Below are 26558 nucleotides of genomic sequence, written 5' to 3' on the forward strand. Positions count from 1 at the left end.
CATATATAGGAAGTAACCTGTCATCACTTGCCACGCTTACGGTTCTTTACTCATATGTAAGAATACAATCTTAGAAGAAAGTATCTTACAGTAAATGTTAATCACTGGCTGCACAGTTTTACCTGAGACTTGGCTATAAATTTTCGTTTAACTTCATTTAGAAATAGCATTAACAGCAACAAAAAAGAAGTAGCAGTAACAACATTGCTACTTGACATGTAATGTGTCATATAGCCTTGACAGAATGTGCTGGAGTGTCTTCTGTGGTTTTGTTTTTCTTTCTCCTTTATTTGAATATACATTCCCTTTCATATTAACATTTGTTTTTCTTTGTTATATTTAGTGTTAATTGCACATGTATACAGATTTTCAGAGCTCTCTTGGCAGAGATAGTAAATTGTAATGATTTTCAATTAGCAGATTGACTACTTTCTCTTATTTTATGCTGGCTTACTCTTTCAGTATTTAATAAAGACCATATTTGTTAATTTTCCTTTTTCTCCTAAATTTGAGACTTAGATATTTGAAAACATAGGATTCATGTTTTTGCTTTAGGTTTTAAAGTGTTGAATTTCAGAAGTGCAAGATAAATTATTTTGGAATGAAAAACATATAGTATGATCATTTATTCATTGAGTGAATATTGAGCATCTGAGGTACTAGTCAGTTTTATAGAAGTTGATGTAAAACAGTACTTTAGGTTCATTTTAAAATTTTGAGTGGTAGGTTTGGTATTAAGTTATCAAATTTTTGGAAGTAAACAAAAATAAGAATTATTATTCTGTTCTTGTCACTGCCTAGTTAATCTTTAGGTAGCTCTTTATGATGGAGAGATAATGGGTTTTTAGATCAGCAGACTTAGGTTCTAGTTATGGTTATGCCAATTCTGTAGCAAAACTTTGAATGTCGTTTGATTTTCCTAGGCTTCAGTTCCTCATGAAAACAAGAAGGTTGGATCATTTGTGCTCTGGGGGCCTCCATTCAATAGTGGGGAAATCTAGGACAGAGAGAAATATAGTCATATTCATAAAGTCAGATCAGTTACATTCATGGCTACTCTTCCTTAGCCTTCTTTGCTGTCTCCTTTTTCCCACCTGTAATTATTGCTGAGCCCCAGGGTTCAGTTCTTTGATCCTTTCCCTTCTCTGTTTTGTTCTTATTCCCTAGGTGAGCTAATTCAGGGTAATGGCTTCAGACTCAAATGTTTAAATGCCTGCACTTCGTTGTAAAATAAGGCAAACTTATGTCAGAAACAGACCTCTTGATTTTTGTCATGAAAACAGCTCTTTCCCAAGTGTTCTCCACCTTTGTAAATGACTTCACCATTCACATAGTGTTTAGGCCCCAAACCAAGACGTACCCTTGATCCTTCTCTTTTCTTCACATCACGCATTCAATCCATCAGCAGTTCTTGCCATTTCAACCTTTAAATACATTAAGAACCTGACCATTTCCTATTTCCTCTACTTCAGTCGTCTTAGTCATAACCACCGTCATCTCTGACCTGGTGTACGGCAATAGCTTCTTAACTGATATCCTTGTTTCTTTTCTTGCCCCTTAATAGTTCATTTTCCACACAACAACCAGAGCAGTTCTCTAAAAATAAGTCATATCATGTTGATTTCTTGCTCAGAATCATCCAATAGCCTCCCACAAAACTCTTTACCATGGCTTACAAGTTCTTCTCTGACTTCATTGCCTACTCTTTTCCTTCTCCCTCATTCTCCTTGAGCTATACAAATCTTTGTTTTTCCAAATACCCTAGGGCCATGGCAAATTTGAAGACATTTTTTATTTTCTCTTACTGAGTGTTCTTCCTTCAGATATGTATTTGTTATTCATGTGTCTATATCATTAACACCAGAAATGCTTTGGAAAATGTATGTTTTAAAATATAACAGCTCATAAAAACCTGGTGTAGTTATGAGTGTATACATCTATCTTTAGAACCCAAAGATTTTAAAAAAGTCAAAAAACAGGATTTTGAGGCCTGCTGAGTTACAGAAAATGTTATTTGTGGAAAAGGTTGATATAAATCTTTTATGAATGAATTCTAAGTATTTCCATTCATTATTAGGAATAAGTCCTGGGTGGAATTTTGCATTGTCCTTGAAAGTTATTTCATATGTTCATATGTCCCCAAAGAGCTGTACAGTATTGCCATTTAGCCTTAACCCAGGGTTATATGAAAAAGACTTTCTGCTTTATTATTAATAACTGATTTTTAAAAATAGGATATGCATGGGCAAATGTTATAAAATATTCTATAAATATGTGAAATGCAATTGGGGAAATATTCAACAATAATAATTATATGCATTATTGAAGGAAAAATTCAGCTTTCTAGTATTAGTTGACAATTACTTTTACTGGCATATAGAATTTTTAGACATTGTTGGCTATCTTTTTTTTTTTTAATTTTATTTATTTATTTATTTTTGGCTGTGTTGGGTCTTCATTTCTGTGCGTGGGCTTTCTCTAGTTGCAGTGAGCGGGGGCCACTCTTTATCGCGGTGCGCGGGCCTCTCACTGTCGTGGCCTCTCTTATTGTGGAGCACAAGCTCCAGACGCGCAGGCTCAGTAGTTGTGGCTTATGGCCCTAGTTGCTCCGCAGCATGTGGGATCGTCCCAGACCAGGGCTCGAACCCGTGTCCCCTGCATCGGCAGGCAGATTCTCAACCACTGCGCCACCAGGGAAGCCCTGTTGGCTATCTTAAAGTAAAATTGATTTCTGTTTCTATAAAAATAGTTGACACCTGTAAAATGCTTAATGGCCTACAAATGTTTATGCACATCACTTCATTTAATGCTTCAAACAACCCTGTATGAGGAAAGCAGTATTTTCCATGCTTTACAGATGAGGAAGTGTAGACTTGGTCACAGGACTTACCGTGAATCACATAACCAGTAAACTGTAGTTTGAATTCAGACTCGGTTCTTCTGATCTCGAAACCTGAACCCCTTCCACAACATAATGCTGGTGATCTAAAGTTTAACAAGCCAGATGAGAACTGGTCCAAGTCACAGTGGCATCTGTCTCTTAAGCGTTGGTGAAGGACACTCTGTTCCTGTTAACCGGAGTGATTGATTGACTAGAGCTAAGTGTCCTATGATGCTGAGCAGTCAGTATCTCAGGAACCTGATTGCAGTGGAGTCTCCTTAATATGGTTATCAGATTTTCATTGTTTCCTGGGGAAGTAATATGAATTGTTAATGGCAGGAAATTCTAACATATTTTAGTCCTAGGTTTGTGTAAAAAGCTTCTGTGAGTACTTTGATTATTAACTTTGTAGGTGTGAATGCAGAGCAATTTCAGCACATTGACATTCTTTTCAGCCTAATGAGAATAGGCATTCTTTGGCTTATATCCAACAGAAAAACTGCCTTTCAAAGGATAGACTTCTAAAAACATCACGATCCATGGATTACAATTTCCAAAAATAAAAAAAATTAACATTAATGTAAGAAAACTCATCAGTCTAGAAGTTATTAGAAATCGTGTTTTGTACCAACCAATGAGAATTTTATTGCAAATGTTTTTTTTTTTTAAAGATTGACATTTTTATTTTATTTTATTTATTTATTTGACTCCGTTGGGTCTTCTTTGCTGTGTGCGGGCTTTCTCTAGTTGCGGGGAGTGGGGACTACTACTCTTTGTTGCGGTGCACGGGCTTCTCATTGCGGCAGCTTCTCTTGTTGTGGAGCACGGGCTCTAGAGCGCAGGCTCAGTAGTTGTGGCACATGGGCTCTAGAGTGCAGGCTCAGTAGTTATGGTACACGGGCCTAGTTGCTCTGCGGCATGTGGGATCTTCCCGGACCAGGGATCGAACCCGTGTCCCCTGCATTGACAGGTGGATTCTTAACCACTGTGCCACCAAGGAAGTCCCACAAATGATTCTTTCAAGCTCTTTTCAACAATCATTTTCTTAAGAAATAATAGTATAGATAGCAAAAACAAGTGTCTTTTTTCCTCTTAAATAGGAAAATAGAAAATATATCATCATTTTGGAAACTCATGTAAAAGCTTAATTAAAAAAAAACCTCTTTTTGAAGGAAAAGAGTTGATTATATTGTAGTAGGTAGATAATTTATGAAAAATGTAGTTGAATGCCACCTTGTAAAAGGTACGCTTGTAAGTGCTATAAAAGATATTTAAAATTGTAAGAAAAACCCATGACCTCCAGCAGCTCATTTGACAGATGATGAGATAATACACACACACACACACACACACACACACAAACGTTTGTGTTGAAAATTTAGATGACAGTATAGGAAATTATGTGATAAGTATCAAACGGTGGATATGGACAAGATGTTCTGGAGATATTTCCCAGTAATTATCAGAGTTGTTTTCCCGCGCAAGGTACTTAGACAGGCAGTGTAGAGTTAGAAGAATATTCTTGGCAAAAAGGCTGTGAGCAGTATGGAGATTCCTTAAAAAAAACTAAAAATAGAACTACTATATGATGCAGCAGTCCCACTACTGGGCATATACCCTGAGAAAACCATAATTCAAAAAGAGTCATGTACCACAATGTTCACTGCAGCTCTATTGACAATAGCCAGGACATGGAAGCAACCTAAGTGTCCATCGACAGATGAATGGATAAAGAAGATGTGGCACATATATACAATGGAATATTACTCAGCCATAAAAAGAAACGAAATTGAGTTATTTGTAGAGAGGTGGATGGGCCTAGAGTCTGTCATGCAGAGTGAAGTAAGTCAGAAAGAGGAAAACAAATACCATATGCTAACACATATATATGGAACCTAAAAAAAAAAAAAAGGCCATGAAGAACTTAGGGGCAAGATGGGAATAAAGACACAGACCTACTAGAGAATGGACTTGAGGACATGGGGAGGGGGAAGGGTAAGCTGGCTGGGACAAAGTGAGAGAGTGGCATGGACATATATACACTACCAAATGTAAAACAGATAGCTAGTGGGAAGCAGCCACATAGCACAGGGAGATCAGCTCAGTGCTTTGTGACCACCTAGAGAGGTGGGATAGGGAGGGTGGGAGGGAGGGAGAAGGGAGAGGGAAGAGATATGGGGATATATGTATATGTATATGTATAGCTGATTCACTTTGTTATAAAGCAGAAACTAACACACCATTGTAAAGCAATTATACTCCAATAAAGATGTTAAAAAAGAAAAAAGGCTGTGAGCAAGTGCCTATCAATGGCAAAAAATCAAAAACTTTTTTCCCCGGAGTAGAAATGAAGGATTGGGCTGCAAATAAAGGTGGAGGGACCTTGAAGGAGAGAATAATTTAACATTCAGAATACTTAAGTTCTTTACATTTAAATTGCTATGTAAACAAAACATGCCTAAAATTTGTTTTTGAGTATGTGCTTTTGCACATAAATGTGATGATACATTTTTGTTTCTGCTTTGGCTCATTTTCATATTGAAGTCTATCTATTCTGTGAGTTATAGCATCAAGAAAGAATAAAGTATTTTTGAAAATACCCCAAAACAGGAAACTTTTGAACCTGTCCCAGAGGATATTTTTTCTTCATTTTCAATGAATTAACTAGCAGAATCTCTATTGATATTAATTAATTAATACTTTTGTTTTAAATGGGAAGTTTGCTCCCTAAGTTAAATGTGGAAAAGTACCAACTCAGCTAGTGTCTTCTGGTCTACATTGCAGTCTTAACATCTGCCTTTTAATGAAAATAGCAAGTTCTCCTAGGAAAGGATGGAAACTATTAGCAGAACCTCAGAGAAACAGCTTTTTCCCCTCTAAGGCAGATGAGAATCTGCACATGGAGCTGAAATTTTCTGAGCACAAAATTTCATAACACATATTTCTGCTCTTCCTTTTTGCAATATACCAGTGTAAACTTTTTTCCCTATTCGTTTATTCTGAAATGGCTTGCCTTTTCCTAGGTAGTGTGTGAGGTTAGATTATGTAAATGGAGTATGTGAGTGCAACTGTGAATGTGTTCCAAGATGATGGGGAACCACCTTGTGCAACTTTTGGGTTGAACCATTACCTCCATCCCCACCGTGGTTTCTTTCTTTTTTTTTTTTAAATTGGGGTATAGTTGTTTTACAATGTTGTGTTAGTTTCTACTGTACAGTGAAGTAGAGTTCCCTGTGCTATACAGCATGTTCTCAATGGTTATCTATTTTATACATATTAATATATATATGTCAGTCCTGATACTGTGTCTTCATTTGGCCTTTTAAAAACGTTACTCTTCCTTTCAGTCTTGCTAGCCTGACAGTGGATGTCCACAGTCTTTTAACTGGTATTTGGTACACAAACTGTACTTGTCTCCATTAACTCACTTGGTTTCATTTCTATACTCGTTTTTTTTTTTTTTGCGATACGCGGGCCTCTCACTGTTGTGGCCTCTCCCGTTGTGGAGCACAGGCTCCGGACGCACAGGCCCAGCGGGCATGGCTCACAGGCCCAGCCGCTCCGCGGCATGTGGGATCTTTCCGGATCGGGGCACGAACCTGTGTCCCCTGCATCGGCAGGCAGACTCTCAACCACTGCGCCACCAGGGAAGCCCTCTATACTTGTTTTTAAAGTCTGACATTTAGTTACTTGAGAGTTTCTAAAGCAGCTTTTGAAGGAGGCTCCAGTAGCAAACAACTAAGACCATACTGAACTTTTCAATAATCCTGCTCTGTTAAGGGCAAAGCAGGAAAAGGTTAGGACTTCTTGGTACCTGAAGCAAACATGTATTAAAAGGAAGGAGAAAAAGCCTTTAAATCTCAAATGACTGTAGATAGATAATAATAATAATGAGGCATCTGTGTAGAATGTTAGCACTTGAAGAATCTTGATGAAGATATATGGAATATCTGTGTACTAATCTTGCCACTTTTCAGTAGTTTGACATTTTTTCAAAATAAAAAGTTACTAGTATATTTTACCACAGTAATTTAAAAAAAGATTTTAGGGCTTCCCTGGTGGCGTAGTGGTTGGGGGTCCACCTGCCGATGCAGGGGACGCAGGTTCGTGCCCCGGACCGGGAGGATCCCACATGCCGCGGAGCAGGCGGGCCCATGGACCATGGCTGCTGGGCCTGCACGTCCAGAGCCTGTGCTCCGTGGCGGGAGAGGCCACAACGGTGAGAGGCCTGTGTACCATAAAAAAAAAAAAAACAAAAAAAAACCCACAAGATTTTAAAAAGATTACCAAAAACAATCTCAAAGGATCAGCAATTTTTTCCAGATTATTGATGAAAAATACCTTTGGTATTAATGTCCCCCATTTTTCTGTTTTACCTCCCCTGATGTCCAACATTAATTGTACTTTAATAAAGACTGAATTAAACAAGTTAATGACCTGTGCCAGCATGTTCAGTAAGGAAAGATCTTCCCATGAAGCATCATGGCAGCTTTCTTCATTTGTAGCTCTCTTCATCACGTTTAAGTTATCCAGTTTATTTCTTTCAACTTTGAAGTTTCTTTTCCATCAAAAGGTAAAATTTGTGTTAATTACCCCAAACACACAATCTTTGGTGAATCATTTTTCCACTTTTCAAAACTATTGAGTTATGACCCCAGTTAATTGTGTGGTTGCACTCTCATACTGTGTTTAATGCTCATATTTTAGGAAAAGTTACCCCAAAAGAAGAGATATTAGCAATAAGAAAAGTCGCTGACACCTGACACAGAGCCTGGCATGTAATAAGTGGCCCATGCCTATTTCTTGGACCACTGATGAATGAATCAATGGCTAACATTAATTACTTACCGCCTACTATGCCCTTAAACTGAGGACTTATTGTATATTACTCCTGAATCCTCACAACAGCTTCATCTGAACTGTATACCTCAGCACATGTCTACTGTCAGCGCTCCCCGGCTCTCCTTTGTCAGTCCCCTAAGAGAAAAGTACCCACCAAATGGATCATGATCAACCAGTTGCTGCTTTGGGGTTTTGCTGCCTGGGTAGTTTTGTACTTTGTGGAGAATGTGTTGTATACGCAGTGTACCCAAATGTTTGTTTAATAAAATGATAGAAGCGATCATCAATATATATAATCAAAAGTAGATATTCAAACAGTAGTTTCTGTTTGACTTTGGGATATGTTATTATAAATTTCTGGATGCCAACTGACTTTCTTGTTTTCTCATAACAGTTGATTGGTGTTCTTTGGAGAGACATGACTTACATGCTTTTGTCTTTGGATTCTAGAAGAGCCTTAGAAGTATCCTTTTAGATATTACACACACACACACACGATTTGATATTTTGTGTTATATACTTTATATACTAATTTACCTCATATCTTTATATATGTGATATATGGCATTGACATTTTAGAAATACAGTATATTGTATTATATTTTATTTGTCTCATACTGCCTTTCTGTAGAATGTCAGTCATTAGGGCAGAGCTTTATCTGGTTCATCACTCTGTCTTTGCATCTAGAAGTATGCCTGGCATGGAGTAGGCACTCAGTAAATGTAATTAGAAAGCAAATGCTTTGTACAGCATGGTGACTAGAGTTAACAGCAACAACAATAACAAAGCAAATGCTCTTCAGTAAGAGGTTTACTGCTAATTTTATTCATAGGTTAGTGAGTGCTCTAGTTTAATTTAAATAGTCCTATTCCTTTCCCGTGATTGTCAAACTAGACCTTATATTTGCTTTCTTTCTCCCCCCCCCTTTTTTTTTTAAAGGAAGAATCCCCAGCACAAGATAGAATATAGACATAGTACATTTCCAGGTAAGTAATTTTACTACAGGAAACTCCAAATGAAACCTTCAAATGGATTCTCCTGTTAAACCTAGATACAGTTTCCAGTTATTGTGAATTTTTTAAATCTCTGCTTCTGTGAATTTGTTGAATTGCTGATTTTAATAATTTTCTTAGATTTAATAACTGATGAGTTTTTTTAAAGATTAATTAATTAATTTATTTTTGGCTGCGCTGGGTCTTTGTTTCTGTGCGAGGGCTTTCTCTAGTCACAGCGAGCGGGGGCCGCTCTTCATCGCAGTGCGCGGGCCTCTCACTATCGCGGCCTCTCTTGTTGCGGAGCACAGGCTCCAGACGCACAGGCTCAGTAGTTGTGGCGCACGGGCTCTAGTTGCTCTGCAGCATGTGGGATCTTCCCAGACCAGGGCTCGAACCCATGTCTCCTGCATTGGCGGGCGGATTCTCAACCACTGCACCACCAGGGAAGCCCAACTGATGAGTTTTTATATAGCAGATGTTTTCTACAATCATTGTCCAACAATATATATTTGCCTTGGTATCTGTTATGATTCTTTTGTTTGCAGGTACCTTAAAACAAAATCTCAAACTGGCCTAAATGATAAAGAGATCATATTGGCTTCTATAACTGAAAAGTCCAGAAGCAAGGCTAGATTAGACAAGATTTGTTGCTTTGGCTCATTAATAATGTCAATAATGTCACCAACAACCCAATTTCCTTCCATCATCCTGTCTTTAGAGGGTGATTTTTATCCTAAGACTGGCTCCTCTCCCCACCAAGGAACTATATGCATCCTTATTCAACTGGCTAAACTCCATTTAACATGGTAAACTCCCCATGTTTACATGTAAGGAGAGAGAGAGACTCTCGCTATTCCTAGGAAAAATCATAAAATTAACTTTTTTTAAACTGGTTTAGGTTATATTCTTATTCTTGAATTAATCACTGTGACCACTGATTAGTTTGTTCCACCCTTGGAACCAAGGCAGAGTCCCTTTCTTCAGAACCACAGGGATCCCCAGTAGAAACTAATTTTGGGGAAGGAGAAGGGGAGATAGACACCAGAGATGCAACTATCGAATGACTGTCAATCCTGTTTACATCAGTCTGTTTTACCTTCTGTTTCCCCTGCTTCTGAACTCTTAATATTTTTTCCCGTTAACAAATTCTGGCTTCTTCGTATCATTTATATAATGCAGAGGCCAATTCAGCATCCAGTATTTCTGCCCACAGAGTGAGAGAATAAAGTGTACTATCCAGGCTATGCCCACTTGCCTTTGTATATGTATAAACACAGCCAACTTGTAACCAAGTGATAAAAATAATTAATTTCACCACAAGGGAATTCTATTTGCTATTTCTTATTGAAACACACTTCAGTGCTTTAATACTCCAGATACAGATTTAATCACTTTATCTGAACTAATATGGTACAGAGTTTATATGTTATGCTTTTCTTTATTGGGGCTGTATCTAAAGCTATAGCATTTATGGTTGTTAAATTAACTTTCCTTTGAACACTAATGTAATAATATTTGATTAAAACTCTATTTTATTGACAGATTTCAGCACTGCCCCATGAAAGAGCATTTGACACATTTGTATATCTTTACAGAACTAGGAACCATTTTCCTAAAACCGACAATATGCATCATATGGCATAGTTAAAAGTATCTGAATTTTCTTTGAAAAATCTCTTTGAATTATCACTGAAGTGTCTTCTGAATGAACGTATTTTTAGAATAATTAACTTTTCTTAAGAAAAACTGTTTATTTTGTTGGAAAGACAGTTTTTTTTTAAGTATGATATTTTAATGTAACAGTTTAGCCTTATATATTTAATGTACTTTCAAGAGTTGTTATGTGGCAATATAGTCAGAATATCTCTTCCTACTCTAAAAACCTATAAATTAAGGTGTCTGGGGGTATTTAAAATATTAAATGTTGAGGTCTCATATTTCTTAATTTAGAGATATCTAAAATAAAATGCTAACATACTTGTTTTTCTTATTTCCCAAATCTTTAAAGTTTAACATTACCCAAGATCTTAATCTGATTTATGTAACAATTCATTTACTCATTCACTCATTTATTCATTTATTATGTGTCTTCCAAGTGAGCAAAGTTACAGAGATACATGAGAACCAGCTCTGGCTCTACATGCTTGGGGTGAGATGGCTCTAAAATCTTGGAGGAAAGGGATGGAGCACTTTTTGCCAGGGTTTATCAGGGTAGACTTGATAAGGGAATTTTAAGTTGGTCTTTAAGATGGTAGGATTTCAATTATCTTTGTTTCTTAGCTTTGTGTGGGTGGGTATAGGACATCCCAGACAAAGTGAATAATAGATGAGTCAAGGACATTGAGTAGAAAATGGAAAGTTGTGTTTGGAGTTAGAAGGTGGATCAGTTTAACTGACAGAGAGAGTCTCTGTAGTTATTGTGAATGATACTAAAGGGATGTATTGAAGTCAGATAATAGAAGCTCTTGAAAGCTAGACCAAAGAGGTATGTGCACTGACAAACAATGGTAAGCCAGTATTTTACCCCTGATGATGAGCAGTCTGAATTAGAGTAGGGGAAGCCCTCTGGAGATTAGTTAGGTAGTTGAATAAAGGACCAGAACTAGGCTACCATGAGAGTAGGAAGATAGGATTGGATACAAGTGAGGTTTTGAAGGAAGAGTCAATAGGATTTGCCAACTGATTGGTTGTGGTGTGGGGGGGGGTAGGATGAGGTAAAGGAAATAGGAATGACTGAAAATTAAAGTACAGATTATCAGGAGGCTGGAGATGATAATAGAGATCAGGAGGAAGAACTAGGTAGTTTGTGGGGGTTTTTTTTAACACATGTTAAATTTGAGGTGGGGGTATCATAAATACATAATAAAACAGTAAAAGTTAATATAGACCCATATACTATATACCAAATACTATAGAATTTTATAATACAGAATAACTACATGAAATTCTTATTATTTAATTTCCGATTTGTAGCACTCCTAAAACACTTCAGTTTGTAAAGTTCTTCCACACATGTAACAGTTTATGCAGTGTATTCCAATTTTTGTAGGTTTGACTGCTGTCATCTGTTAAGCTTCTTGTATATCTAATTGGTTTAAAATTTCACTAACTTTCCACACTTTTTCATAATGCTGCAGTTTTAGCACAACATATTGAATACAAGAGTAATCAATGCCAGGAAAATTTTATTTTAAACTTTCTTAGCTACCTTACTTGTTGACAGCATTTGAAAGAAGTTATCATCAGCATTTTATTACCTGATTATTGGAGTCATTCTTTCTGGCTTTGATTATTATGTGGTAGTCATGATTCTAGGTGATCAGTACCATTCATGGCTCAAAATTTAGAATGTCCTACTGATAGCTATTTTCATATTTCTCTAGTTCTGCAGTTGTATGCACACACGTGCTTATGTAGACTTCTTTCTTTTCAGAAGTAGAAATTAAAACATCTAGAAAGAAAGCTATTAAGGAAGGTTGGTGAAACTTAAATGAGATTCTGTAAACTCCTGCTTACTGTGGGGAAACCTGAGAGATTTTGGAACATATAAAAGGCTAATGCAATGGTGTTTTAAAAAAAGAAATAAACTTAATGTATAGTAAAGTGGATCAGACCTGCACAAACTGCTTTCCCGAAGTTAAAATATGAATACCCAACTAGTAGCTTGGTCTTTAGTAGTAAAATGAGGCATTTAAAAATGTTAATTCTTTTTTTTTTTTTTTTGCGGTATGTGGGCCTCTCACCGTTGTGGCCTCTCCCGTTGCGGAGCACAGGCTCTGGAAGCACAGGCTCAGTGGCCATGGCTCACGGGCCCAGCCGCTCCGTGGCATGTGGGATCTTCCCGGACCGGGGCATGAACCCGTGTCCCCTGCATCGGCAGGCGGACTCTCAACCACTGCGCCACCAGGGAAGCCTTAAAAATGTTTATTCTTATAGTATGTAGTAAGCTTTCATCTTTAGAGATGCTGGGCTAAAGTATTTTTTCACTTAAATGAAAATTAATATCCTAACTAGTCCTAAGATATACTGGAAAAGAAAGGAAAATAAAACCTGAAGAATTATTGATGTTAAGCTGTAATGAGACATCTGTCTTATTATTGCCTATTACCAGAAAACTATTTGGAGAAAATCAGCAATTTGGAAAGATTTTTTTCTCCATGTAAAAATCTTCCAGCATGTATGTGACACAGTATACTCTTCAGTAGCTCTGCAGACTTGGTTCTTGGGATAAGACTTTGATGGTGAAATTTTAAATTGTACAGGAAATATTGGATACAAACTTCAGAGTTGTCATTCTGTTATTATAAATTCCTCTGCATAAATAGAAAAGTCAGAAATTACCATATCCTAATACCAAATAGTTAATAGCATGTTGTTTCAAATATGTTAAAGAGTTTGTTACTTTTTCTAGAGGTTGTTATTTTTCATTATTATGGTAGAAGAGTGTTACCCATCCGTTTTTTTAAAAAGTGACAGCTTATTTCTCTTGTGCTGCTTTCAAATACTCAAGCTGTCAGCCTGTCTCTGCATTTCATATTTCTGTAGAGAAAATGAAAATTCCTGCTTTGTCCTTAAAATTAGAACTTTGGAGTTGGAAAGGATCTTTGAGGTCATTTAATCAACATCCTTTGATTCACAGATAAAAAGATAAATTCCATTAAATCCCTTGTTCATTGTCATGGGCTTCATGATGCAGATCTTTATACTTCTACACTCCTAGTCTATCTCTTTTTCTTAAACCATGCTATTTTTTAAAGAGACTTCTTGTTGGTTGAGGGGAATGGAACACCACATAAAAACAGCAAAAACGAGCAGCTAGAAACTTAAAAGTGACTTATGTGAAGATAGAGGAAAAATTATTCCTTCCAAGTTCACCTTGATTTGGAAGAAACGAGCTCACTTCTGATTTCTTAGACATGTTCAACAATTATATTTCAAATAAGGTAGCTGCAGTGTAAGAAAATGCTAAATGTAGGCTCTTATTTTTTCAAAAACGGTATTACGCTATTTAATTCTGCGGAAATCTATTGGAAGTCACAACTACAAAAAATAAAACTATAAAAATTATTTTTTGCTATTGATTAAAAATATTAAACAGCTACTACTCCCTCTCCTGTTATTTTTGTACTTCAATAAGCTTTTCACTAACCATGGTGTTCTGTGTACAGTTTTGGGGTCTTGGCTTGGGATCTTCTATGATGTGACTCCCATGACTGAGTTGTCTGATTTTCTAACCAACAAGCTTCCTTGTCTGAGAGGCTTTCTTTGAAATTTTTGTGTAGCAAACAGGAGGGTTTATATGAACTTTACTGGCTTCATCACTTTAAATCTGGATATTCAGATACCATGCTTCAGCTTGCTCAGAAAATGCTTGCATATGTGTTTTTTCTTGCTTTCTCTGAATTCCCTTTGCATAAAAACTTATTAATTGTTATGGTAAAAACAGATATTTGATTCCTAGGTTAGGTGCTAGTCATATTTATTTCAGAACCATGCCTCCTGAGATTAATCCCACGATTCGAGAAATCATGAAATAATTCAGATCAACAGGTGCACGGATTCAGAGCATTTTCCAAGTAAGGAAAGTTTCGTTATCTCTATGGCCCAGTTACACTGAAAGGCAGAAATTTATTTCTCTAAAAATACCTTTAGCACTTAAAAAAAAAAAAAAACCCTCCCATCTAGATGGCATTTGTATTGTGGAATATTTAAAGTCACTACTACAGAATTTGCTACAAGAGGGCCCATTTAATTGATTCCACGAAGATATCAGCATTCACAATCCTGAAATGTCAACCTGGGACCACTAACAAAGGACACAGAGCTGAGTTCCGGCACTGACTTGCCCTTATCGTGACTTTGGCTCTTCAGGTTGCAGCGGTTCACCCTGACAAGGCTGAGCAGAGTACCACACGGGTCATAGATGCTGGTCACAGTGCCTCCACAGCTTTTTTTTTTTTTTTTTTTTTGCGGTACGCGGGCCTCTCACTGTTGTGGCCTCTCCCGTTGCGGAGCACAGGCTCTGGACGCGCAGGCTCAGCGGCCATGGCTCACGGGCCCAGCCGCTCCGCGGCATGTGGGATCTTCCTGGACCGGGGCACGAATCTGTGTCCCCTGCATCAGCAGGCGGACTCTCAACCACTGTGCCACCAGGGAAGCCCCCTACCTGTTTCTTAAATGCTCCACATCATCCTAGAGTCTCTCACTGCCTTATTTTAAACCAACTCTGTTGCTCACTGTGGAAAGAAAAGAAAACAGAGTGGGATGAGAGAAGAAATGAGTTTTGAGACAGAAGAATTCTAGAATTGTAATTCTACTATTATAATGTTATTTAGAAATCTGTAAATTCTAATGGCTGTTACCATAGTAATCCTAGTCTTATTGAAGCATGAGCTAAATTTTCCAAAGTATGTAAGCTTATATTTCCTCATTTGGTCACAACCCTGGTGTGTCAATCAGATTGTGCTAGGTTTGCAGCGATAACAAACAGTCCTCAAATTTTAGTGCCTTACAACGATAAATAGATGTATTTCTCCTTCATGTTACATGCATGTAGCTGCATGTTGGCTGTGGCTCTGTCTCACGTGTGTTCTCATCCTAACTCCAGGCTGAAGGATCGGCCTCTATCTGGGACACACTGTTCTTCTAGCAGAGGGGAAATGGCAATAGCAGAACCACAGAAAGGCCCTTAAAGCTTCTCCATGGAAGCTATTACTTCCACTCACTTTTCTTTGGCCACGTCTGATGTCAGTGGGGGTGGGTAAATAGGATCACATCACAGGGAGCGACAGTGAATTACTGGGACAAAAATACATTCTACCACAGTGGAAGGTAGGTAGCATGAATATGATTATGATATTATTAAGGAACCATTATGATGAATCTTAGAGGACATTTTAGTCTTGGGAGCCTCATGGTAGGAAAAGTTAGAATTAAGCAAATGTTTAAAAAAAGTTAGAATTATAACAAATGAGAGTTTTATCCCCCGTTCTAGAAATTCGTAGTAGTTAGCTTTGTATTAAGTAAAATTAATTCTTCTTGGCAGAAAAGGATATTTTACAGTTAGATGTTTCTAATCCCAGGTTGAGTGGCAACTAATGTGTTCGGTACTAAACTGTTTTTCAGTGAGAAACATTTCAGATGAAGATGACAATGTTGGCCAACCCACTGAGTACAACCTGAATGACAGCATTACAGACGATGAGGAAGAAGAATATGAGCCAACAGATGAAGATTCCGACTGGGAGCCAGGAAAGGAAGACCTAGAAAAGGAAGATATGGAAGGGCTTTTGAAAGAAGCGAAAAAGTTTATGAAAAGAAAAAAGTAACTCTCCTCTGCAGTAATATATGGCTCATATTTGCCATTTCTTTGTGGAAAAATAATTCAGGAACTAAGGAAGCACTTAAGTGATAATTGTTTTCCTTCTTTTTATAGTTATGACTTTACTATTGACTCTTTACAAGTGAAACACTGAAATGTCACCCTTCAGTGTAGTGGATGGAATTTGTTTTGTTGCTTTGCTTTTTCTATCCTATTTAAAGCATCTGGAAATAATAAGCAGACAGAGTTAAAAAGAAATAATTGATATTTTTCATGTACTTTGTGTGTTTATAATAAAAGTAAAAGCCATAGGTTGCACAAAACACTGGTCTCTTTTCTTTTTTCCAGAGATTCTGTCTTTATATAGAATACTTATGCCAGTATAACCAGGCAGATTACATAATTGGTGGGAAAGCATGCTTCTTTCATTCCTATTAAAGTAATTCTTCAAGCAGAACGAGGCTTTAAAAAATAGCAGCCATCATATAATGGCTGTTATTTTTTCTAGAACCCTAGATGTGAGGTTTGCAATTTCATTTACCACTTTTATTCTTTGAAACGGGGAAATCAGTACCAAATGGATACTGCAAATAGATTCAACTAGACTGTAGAAGAGAAATGTCCACCATGTTGGGGATGTTATTTTGTGTCCCAACTCTGTAATTTACTGTATGTCTGAGTTTAAAAGTATTTAGGAAAACTCAAAGAATTGACCATTTCTTTTTCAAACTGAAGTCCTGCCTGATTATTTTAGCTCTCAATGTGCTGTCCTTACATTAAGAATAAAGAAATTATTTTTAACCATAATTTTCTCAAATGATATTAGTTCTTTTATCCTCAGATGAAAGTAGCAAGTTGTCTGCCAGCATTCAAGATGCTGGCCTTTTATTTCAAGAAGAAACTCCTTCTTCTCCAATTTTATGTAGTGTATCCCTGTTCTTTTTTGTTTTTAATTAATTTATCTTGGCTGCGTTAGATGTGGCGAGCGGGGGCTACTCTGTTGCGGTGCACAGGCTTCTTATTGAGGTGACTTGTTGCAGAGCACAGGCTCTAGGTGTGCAGGCTTCAGTAGTTGTGGCTCGCGGGCTCTAGAGCGCAGGCTCAGTAGTTGTGGCACACGGACCCAGTTGCTCCGTGGCATGTGGGATCTTCCCAGACCAGGGATCAAACCCACGTCCCCCGCACTGGCAGAAGGATTCCTAACCACTGTGCCACCAGGGAAGTCCCTGTATCTCTGTTCTTAAACTACTTTAGGCTCTGTAATACTCTTCATTTTAGATGACTTAGAATCTTTGAAATATAGTTTAGAATCTTTAATTTGGGTATGTACACAACACAGTAGATACAGTATTGAAATCATAAATCAAAAGTTTCCTTGTTAAACAATAATATTTTCTATTCTAAAAGAACCTAAAAATGTATATCTAGAAAGAGCAAGACAGATTTATAATTGTTTTCTTAGTGTCTTTAAATTTGTTTTCAAGAAGTTGTATAATATTAAAATTTACTTAAATTACAGCAAGGAAAAGGTAAGTATTTCTCTATTGTCTATTATTCTGATTTTCTCTCTGTTGTTATTTAGGAACTAATGTTTTTTCCTAATGTCCCTTTAGTCTTGGGAGCTTGAAAAACCTGTGAAAAAAATTCTTTGAACTTATTCTCATTTTGCACTAACTTAAACCTTAAAGTGTTTCTTGATCCACTCATAGATCTATCCCAAAGGAATTAAAAACGTGTCCACGTAAAAACTTGTACACAATGTCCTTAGACGCATTATTCGTAACAGTCAAAAAGTGGAGACACCTAAATATCCATTAGCTGATGAATGGATAAACAAAATGTGGTCTTTCTCTACAACCAAGTATTTTTTGGCCATAAAAAAGAACTGAAGGATTGAAACATGCTACAGCATGGATAAACCTTGGAAACCTTATGGTAAGTGAAAGAAGACAGACACAAAGGGCCACAAATTGTATAAACTCTTTTATATGAAATATCCGAAATAGGCAAATCCATAGAGACAGAAAGTAGATTGGTGGTTGCCAGGGTCTAGAGGAGGGAGGGGGGTAGGGCGTGACTCCTAATGCATAGAAGACTTTATGAATTGATAAAAATGTCCTAAAATTAGTGGTGATGATGCAAAATTCTGTAAATTTACTAAAACCCACTGAATTATACACTTTCTAAGGGGGAACTTTATGGCATATGAATTATATATCTCAATAAGGGTATTATAAAAAAAGAATGCAAAAGGTGACACTCGTCTTTTAGAAAGAAAAAAAAGCATTCAATATCAGAATATATTCTTCCTGGAAGTAGTGTTATATGATAACTCATGGTAGCTGTTTTTTAAGGATAGTTTGATATGCCTTTCATAATCATCCTGAAGACACTTTGGAGTATAACAAAGGTAGAAATGTGTAACTCAATTGACTAAAGTGTAAGAAAAATTTGCCACTTGTAATTGGACTATATTTAAGTCTATGACTCTCAAAATAGAGGGAAAACTGATGACATTTGTGGGCTCAAAAGCAATATTAACAAAAACTTGATTCTTTAATTAATTGCTGTCCTGAACGTGGAAAAGAGCCAACTCTCCCTATCGTGGTGTTCATGGAATTTAAACTATATCCCAGCCTCCTCCTTCAAACTAAAAATGATCACATATACATTTCTCATCTACATGTTTAATTCTAAAAGCAGATATTTTTTGTTGACTTCTTGAAGGGAGGTGGGTTTTCTGGGACCTTGGGAAGCTGGAGACATGAAGATTTTTCAGTGACACATGGGCGCTGATTCTGCTTTTCTCCCAGGTTGAGGATGGCTTTGTTGATACTGTTGGTTTCTAGAACTAGACGATCCTAGTGGTTGTAAACATTCATTGTAATGAAAGCAAATAGATTGTGAGCATAATTTTTCCAGAATGGTGATATAAAGCTGACAATAAATGGATAGTGACTTTCTTCTGATTTATCTATGCAGAGTTCAGTGTCACCAACACACCCCATGGAGGCGGAAACCACACACCAACATGCTCTATCCAACCCTGCTCTGTGTGACCACCTTGTTCCAGTTAATTTCTCTTTCGTGTGTGTGTGTGTGTGTGTGTGTGTGTTTGGTTTCTTCCTGCCAATCTGCAAACCTAACTTATGAAGCTGCTCCTCTACAGTAGGTATTGAAAGAAAAATGATAAAGAGTAATTATTGCTGAGATCGTTACCGGCCATCTTGATATAATATACATAATAAACTTGATTATCATAAACAACCACAGTTGTACTCTGTTGTGCCCAAGACCCTGTCTTGGGTGCTGGTGATTCAAAGAAGAATAACACAGAGTTTCTGTTTTCAATGTCCTTACAGTCTGTTTGGGAAGATAGGATATTTATTCATTCAGTAACAGTGACTACCGAACACTGTGGAGAATACAAGGAAGAAAAGGACATGGGGTCTACATTCAGAGAGCTCACAAAGGCAGTGAGGCAAGTATGCAAATAGCATAATGGGTAGAAATGAAATAGTCCAAGAAAGGAATGCTGGAGTATAATTTAAATGTCCTGTCTTGCTGCATGTTGAAATACAGTCTCATTCTTGAGGAAGAGCCTTTGTCTTATTGAGTTACAATCTGAACTAGCAGATTTTTTTCATGGAACACAATTTTTATCTTCAAGAGTGACTGGCAGACATACTGTGGTTATTCACATTTGAGTATGTGGCAGACAATTCCTCAGAAATGAACTTCGCCTATTTTTTTAAGGAGAGCAACCAACAGTATATGTTGTAATTGTAAAAATAGAGCTTTCAAAGAAAAAATTAGAATTTTAGAAAACTTGTGTATGTCGCTGTGAGCTTGATAGCTTCCCAAAACTTTTAAAACTCTTCTGATGATATTGATAGTGATATAATACAATGAAATGTGTCCACATTTAGGAGATCTATAAAACTGAGCAAGCCATTATTTTCCAAATGACCAATGTATGTTATAAAACCAGGCATGGGTGAAAGATCCATTCAAGGCATAAGATAGACTAATGAAACTTAGTGTAACAGAGTCTGTAAAGTTCATTAATATGATTTCAGGTTACACATTGCACCTAACATCTCAGAAGCTGCTCTCTGTCTATTTTGGGTGACATTTTGAAAATAATATTCACAGTTATCTGAAAAGCCTATTAAAATACTTCCTTTTCTAACTATATATCTGTATAAGGCCTAATTTTCTCCATATACTGTGAGCAAAACAACATACGAGAGCAAACATGAGAATCTGTCTTTTATTAAGACAGGCATTAAAGAGATTTACAAAATGAGAGATTACAAAAATGTGAAACAATGCCACTCATTTCACTAAAATATTTTCCATAAAATATATTATTTGTGTTTATGTATAATGGATTTATTATTTTTAAAAGCAGTAGCAAATAAATATTTTAAATTACTCAATTATAATTTCAAAACAGGTTAAGTATAGATATGACCCTCATAAACAAAAGCTCTTTAGGGTCCTCAATAATTTTTACGAGTTAAAGGAGTCTTAAGCCTCAAAGTTTTGAGAACCACTCAATTAGATCACTGTACCATTCAACTAGGCTAGTTATGGTGGGATAACCCCCAAATCACAGTGCCTGAACACAAGGAAAGTTTTCATAAGCCAAGATTTTTTGTGTTGGGTGACTCTCCAGGCCAGTGTCTTTCATGTGGCAACCCATCATTCCAGGCTTTCAGAACCTCTATCATCTTGTAGTTGCACCGCTGGAACATGGAAACTTATCAGTCATGACTGCAAGGGGAACAAAGAAAGTGGAGGGTTGTACCCTGTTAATTAAATGCTTCATGCTGGAAGTGTCACTTATGCTCACAGCCCATGGGCCAGAAGTAGTCACATTGCCTTGCCCACTGAAAGGGGCCTGGAAAGTACAGTTTGGGTGCCCAGAAAAGACGAGAACCAGATGGAGTGAACACTAGTAATGTCTACAGTCACTGAAGGGGTGAGTGATAAATAGGGAAAAGAGGGCTTCCCTGGTGGCGCAGGGGTTGAGAGTCCACCTGCCGATGCAGGGGACACGGGTTCGTGCCCCGGTCCGGGAAGATCCCACATGCCACGGAGCGGCTGGGCCCGTGAGCCATGGCCGCTGGGCCTGCGCGTCCGGAGCCTGTGCTCCGCAACGGGAGAGGCCACAACAGTGAGAGGCCCGTGTACCGCAAAAAAAAAAAAAAAAAAATAGGGAAAAGAGAGTTGAAGACAAGATCTTGTGTGTCAGCATTTAAGGAGTAGGAAGATAAAGAAGACTTCAAAGGAATTGGAGAAGAGAGATGTCAGGAACTTTCTGTGTTGCAGAAGCTAAAAGTTGAGGGACTGTTAAAAGAGAAAGTAGCGAACGATGTCAGTTGCTACAGAATGGATACAAGCCTAAGTACTGAGATTAGATTGACTTCCTACTTCATGGAGATAACTGAAGCCATTAGATGAGAACTTACAGACTCTCACCTGTATCTACCTATCTCCCAGCTATTCCCATATTCTCTGTTGTCTTTCCTGATATTACAGTTGAATTGTCTGTGTCCCTATTTAAAGCCAATCCCCATATTCAGTCACCTCTTTCATGCTCGTGGATATCACACTGGTAATTCCTCCCTTTTGCTCTCATCAGTTTTTGCCTATATACTGAACCATTCCCATCATCATATGCAGAATGTTTCTTCCATCCTGAAAACAAATGAAAATCTTCCTCTGACTTCACTTTTCCCCACAGCTTTACTACTACATTTCTCTTCTCCCCTTAACAGAAATATTCCCCAAGAGTGTTGTCTATACTTGTTGTCACCAATGCCTCTACTCCTTTGAAACTCAAGCTTTCCTTATCACCTCTCCATTGCAACTGCTTTGGTCAAGAGCATCAATGATCACTCTTCTAAATCCTATGATCAATTCTCAGCCCTCATTCTTCTTGAACTTTCTGCAACATTTGAGACAATAAATCACTCCTACCTCCTTGAGACACTTCCTTGATTTGACTTCTAGGAAATTAGAGTATCTTGAGATTTTCCTGCCTTACTCCCAGTGTCCATTGCTGGGTATTTAGTTTTTCCATGAGCTCTTAATGCTGAGTACCCTGCAGCAGAGTCCTTGGTCTTCATTTTCCTATTTACATTCATTTGCTTGGTGATTTCATGCAATCTTCTGTTTTGTTTTGTTTTGTTTTGTTTTTTCTATGTATGGATAACTCCTAAATTTGTGTCTCAAGACCTGACCTCTTCCCTAACTAAATTCCAGACTTACATACCCAATTGTCTACTCAACACCTCCGCTTGAATGTATGATAGACATCTCAAACTTTACATGCTCAATACTGAATTCTAACTGCCCTCCTCGCTACCCCCCAAACCTTCCTTTCCTGATCAGGCTAAACAACTTGATATTATTCTTGACCTTCCATTTTCTCCCACACTGCAGAATCTTGATGGTTCTACTTTCAGAATATATCCAGAATCTGACTCTCTCTCTGAACTTCCACTGCTATCAGCTTGGGCAAGGTAGACTGTGGAAGGCTGTTCATTATCATTTGAGACAATGATGGGATTGCTTCCTCTGTTATGACCCTGTGTATAAAGAACCATCAAAAAATACAGAACATTTATCAGTAGCGAGGCAGTAACTTAATCTTAAGGAAATATTAATAATATTGATGTGTAAAAATCAAATAATATGTAAATTAAGAGATGTTAAGTGAATCCTCCAAAGTTACAGAGGAAAAATTAGTAGCAGGGTTGGTTCTAGGAGGGGATGGCAGATGATTTAGGCCTTTTTCTCATTCAGTGTACATCAATAGTTCAAGTACTCCCTTCCAGCCTACTGGGTCCTTTCTACCTTCTGAAGCTGCCTCTAGTTAGTAGTGGTGGGCTCAGGGATAAAACTGGTTCACCTGGTGCCTGAACCAACTCTCTCACACCTAATCTTATAACAACACAAAATTCCAGGAGGTCAGATTTTTATCTCATGCTTTGATCTTGCTTCAGGGCGCTGCTTTGAATGAGGACAATCAATGACAGATTAATATGATTATCAGCCCTTCTGAAATCCATCCTCTTAGTGAACTAAGGTCTTGCTAGATTTGCTACTTAAAAAATGAGATAAAGCTATAAGGGAATATAGTAGATGCCAACTTGGCATCATTCTTTCAGCGATAAAGTATTTCTAAAAGAGGAGTTTCTGACTAAAGATGCAAGGACCCTGTCATGCTAATTTCAGCCAGTTTCCTGCCTCAATATGTCTTCCTGTCTGTCACTGCCAGTGACTGACAGCTGGCTTAATAATTGAATTCAAGCAGTGTTTGCTTTTCTTGATCTTTACTGAGAAATGAATTTTCAAGCTCTGGACATGAATAGAGTGCTTTAATTTGGGGAGAATAATGTGTTTGCATCATCCCCAGCAACCCGTGGATCTGGTTACCCGTGCTATTTCTACATTCCACTTCACAGCAGACTTCCAGAGGATGGTTGGTATTGTAGCCACTCTGTAATTAATTCTGAGCTCTGGCTCTCTGCACACTCATCACCCAAAAGAGGGCATGTTTGTTTCTGATTGGATGAATAAAGGCTCTAGATGACCACTGCTCTCAAGAGCCTTCAAAACCTATATATTTTGAACCTCTAGATTTTTTTTTTTTTTTTTTGTGGTACGCGGGCCTTTCACTGTTGCGGAGCACAGGCTCCAGACGCGCAGGCTCAGCAGCCATGGCTCACGGGCCCAGCCGCTCCGCGGCATGTGGGATCTTCCCGGACCGGGGCTCAAACCCTTGTCCCCTGCATCAGCAGGCGGACTCTCAACCACTGCGCCACCAGGGAAGCCCCAGATTCTTCATAGTTTGCTAAGGTCTTTGTTCATGCTGGTTTATGTGAACGAATAGTTTTCTCAAGTTGTAGCCTTGATTTTCTTGCCTGTCTTCATCTTCTGTTCTTTCCTTTCTTTGTTTCCCTATTGCTCTCCATTCCCCTCTACTGGGGAAGACCTGGTGGTGCAGCAGTAAAGAGCCCTCAGGCTTGAGTGAGCTTCAGGATTTCAACAGTAAAATGGATCTAATACCCATCTCATACGTGTGTTGAAATCATGAGGCATGACCATGTATGTAATGTGCCCACATGCCGTGGCATGTGCTTGATACATGTAACTGCTATTTTCTTACATATCCAAAGTCTTCTTTATGATCTTTAGTTCTCCAGCTGTGTGGGCTTTACAGGTTGCCCCCCTTCCTTTTTTTTTTTTTTTTCTGTTCACTTTTCTCAAATCCTTCAAAGAGAATCAATTTCTTGAGAGAAAATCCCCCCTACCCCCTTTATCAGCATTGGTTTGGCTATTCCAGAACATCCTGGGATTCTTTCTTTGTCTGGTAAGTACCTACCCTGGAATTTTTCCAGTCCTCTCCTGACAGTGGAAGATGCCACCTCCAAGAACTAAGCTAGCTCTAGGAGGCAACCTCATCTGTAAATGAGAGGGTGGACTCCATCTCTAAGAACTCATCCAAACTGAGTCTAAGGACAAGTAAAGACAAAGCCATAAACTTCAGAGGCCTGTAGTGGGGTAGCAGGATGTCCAGACATGTTATGTAAAGCCAAAGTGACCACATAATATACCACCCCACTGGGACATTTTTTAAAGTGAAAGGGGACACTAAAATTGTTAGAATTAAGCGATTTTTAAGATATTTATTTAACAAAATATTGGTTTTATTGGTTTTATTGTATTGGCAGACCTGCAAAAGAGTTTATTCAAAACTGTTTTTCAAAACTAAAAATCTTTTTAAAAACTTGAATACATAAGTGATAATAGATCAAAATTTAAAATTCCCTTATAGGTTTTCTTTAATATTAAAAAATAGCATAAGCAGTATATTTATTTTGGATAAATATTCTTGAACTTTAATCAATTTCAGGGCCATATCTTTGTCTTATTATGTGACACTAGTATTTGCTGAAGAATGTAGTTTTTTCAATACAGCCTTATTTTTACTTTTTTTTTTTTTAAATAAAATCTTCTGTAATTTTCTTCAAAATTGCTGTTACGGTTAATCAATTTGAAATTGTTTATACTTTTATCTGTCTCTTCTCCATAGAATATAATATTGTTAATGGAGAAAATATTCTATCTATACATGCTGAGGTACCCAGTAAACTTAGAGCCAATTATGCTAAATGGAGGCTATTTCCAAATCTGTTTTGTTTTTATTGAACTGGAACAATATGTCAATCAAAATATGTTCAGAGGTACTTTTACTGTTATTCAGAGTATCTTTCTTTTTTTGTTATTATTATTTAATTTATTTTTGAACCTCTTTTAACTATTATCAGCTATATATATTTTTTATCTTATATATTTATCTGCTCTCTTCCCTACTTTCTTTTTTTTTAACATCTTTATTGGAGTATAATTGCTTTACAATGGTATGTTAGTTTCTGCTTTATAACAAAGTGAATCAGCTATACATATACATATATCCCCATATGTCTTCCCTCTTGCGTCTCCCTCCCTCCCACTGTACTACAAAGCTACTGTAATCAAGACAGTGTGGTACTGGCACGAAAACAGAAATATAGATAAATGGAACAGAATAGAAAGCCCAGAGATAAACCCACACATATATGGTCACCTTAGGAAGAATAGTGAACATTTATCACCAACTTCCCTTAAAAAATGATTATTAGTACTCTCCTTTCTATAAGTTCATTGCTACCAAGAGGTTTTTATTGCAAAATAAATTTTAGAAAGCACTACCAAACTATATTGTAAAATTTTTAAACTTCATATTTTTCTGATTCCTGAACATCCCCATAAATAGGCTGTGAGCACCCTGCCCAGGTGACCAAGTGCACCAGTGTGATAAGGCTGGTCCCCACTGCAAGTTCCCCTTCTTGCCCTCCCTCTGGCCTAGTGGCATTTAATCACACCAATGAAATCCCCTCACACTTTTTGCTTATGTGCTTCACTCTGACCCCCAATATAGACACTTGTCCACAGGTCCTCATTCTCTCTTGGCTCCCCACCTGCTTGGTTGAGTCTACTCCCTTGGCCCTCCTCCCATGCTGTCCCCTGCATGTAGTGCTGGGTTCACCTCTTCTGGGACCTGTGAGTATAGTAAATCTCTTTCACTTTCATGTGCCTCTCTATGGTGTTATTCTGTGTCTGTACCAGGCTGATCAACCAAAAAAAAAACCATTTTAAGTAATAGAAGTATTCCTTAAAACCCACAAACACTAAAATAAATATATAGATCTAGATTTACACTGTACCAAAAATGATGAAACTGCTGTAGCACAAGCACTGACTACTCTCTATAAACTCCAAGGCAGGACAACTCAGGCTCTGTTCCCACACACCTGTCCTATCATTTCCCATGTTTGCCAGGGACCCTTACAGCTGGTGGCAGGGAAGCTTGGAGCATCTTGCAGGCCACAGCACATGGGCCATGGCACAACTGGCTGGTTTCCCAAGGAGCCAGCAGGAACAGAATTGGTGAAGACCTGA

General features: G+C 37.7%; 1 protein-coding gene across 2 annotated transcripts in view; it reads left to right on the top strand.

Moving 5' to 3' along the window:
- Nucleotides 1-16363, top strand: part of APLF (aprataxin and PNKP like factor) — an 88581-nt gene extending 72218 nt beyond the window's left edge. The window contains exons 9-10 of one of the 2 annotated variants that reach the window (XM_082642507.1): nucleotides 8664-8710; nucleotides 15845-15982. In XM_082642507.1, the coding sequence (XP_082498633.1) occupies nucleotides 8664-8686 (23 nt within the window). In that variant the 3' untranslated portion in view covers nucleotides 8687-8710; nucleotides 15845-15982. Of the gene's footprint in view, nucleotides 1-8663; nucleotides 8711-15844 lie in introns of both variants that reach the window. The other variant, XM_082642506.1, reaches the window with a different exon arrangement.
- The last annotated feature ends 10195 nt before the right edge of the window (nucleotides 16364-26558 follow it).

This window comes from Mesoplodon mirus (genome assembly GCF_964341445.2).
Source record: "Mesoplodon mirus genome assembly, chromosome: 14".
In the NCBI taxonomy this organism is placed as follows: domain Eukaryota; kingdom Metazoa; phylum Chordata; class Mammalia; order Artiodactyla; family Ziphiidae; genus Mesoplodon; species Mesoplodon mirus.